At 25.3% G+C, this 592-nt stretch overlaps 1 protein-coding gene across 1 annotated transcript in view; it reads left to right on the forward strand.

Annotated features, from left to right (window-relative positions):
* The first annotated feature begins 234 nt into the window (after window positions 1-234).
* LOC108687368 (H/ACA ribonucleoprotein complex subunit 2-like protein) overlaps window positions 235-592 on the forward strand; it is a 1,136-nt gene continuing 778 nt past the window's right edge. Inside the window, exon 1 of the mRNA XM_018193083.1 lies at window positions 235-487. Within this exon, the coding sequence (XP_018048572.1) occupies window positions 322-487 (166 nt within the window). The 5' untranslated portion in view covers window positions 235-321. The remainder of the gene's footprint in view (window positions 488-592) is intronic.

Raw genomic sequence — 592 nt, forward strand, 5'->3', positions numbered from 1 at the left:
TTTAACTTAATGGATTTTAAACATATTAATTTTATTAATTTTATTAATTTTATAAGCCATTAATTTTAATTTATTTTAGTTTTAAAAAAACATTAACTTATCAACCCTGATAATTATTAAAAATACTGAAGTTATCTTATGATACAAACAGATGATAATTTACCAGTATGCTTAGTAATTCTTATCTCTTAATACAGATGTGTTAGTGTCTAACTTTCAATATGGCGACACCTATTGGACGCGTCTATATCACAATTGTTCACAATAGTGTGTTTGAACACGTGGATTATTTTCTCGTGAAATTATAAATATTCTCAAAACATGCAGGAAACTATTAAAATGGAAATCGATGATAGCGTGGTGAAGGACGAAAATATTGATGCTCCAGAAATCAGTTATGAGGAAAAGCTACGATTTGTGAATGCTATTTCTAAACCCATGGCACCGAAGAAATTAACCAAAAAGATTTATAAATGTATAAAGAAAGGTGAGTTACTTTTAGTTATTTAATAACACCAATATTTTTCATAACGATAGCTTTATAATGTATATAGTTTTATAATGTATATAGTTTATTATATATATATATATA

This window comes from Atta colombica, unplaced genomic scaffold (genome assembly GCF_001594045.1).
Source record: "Atta colombica isolate Treedump-2 unplaced genomic scaffold, Acol1.0 scaffold205, whole genome shotgun sequence".
Lineage (NCBI taxonomy): Eukaryota > Metazoa > Arthropoda > Insecta > Hymenoptera > Formicidae > Atta > Atta colombica.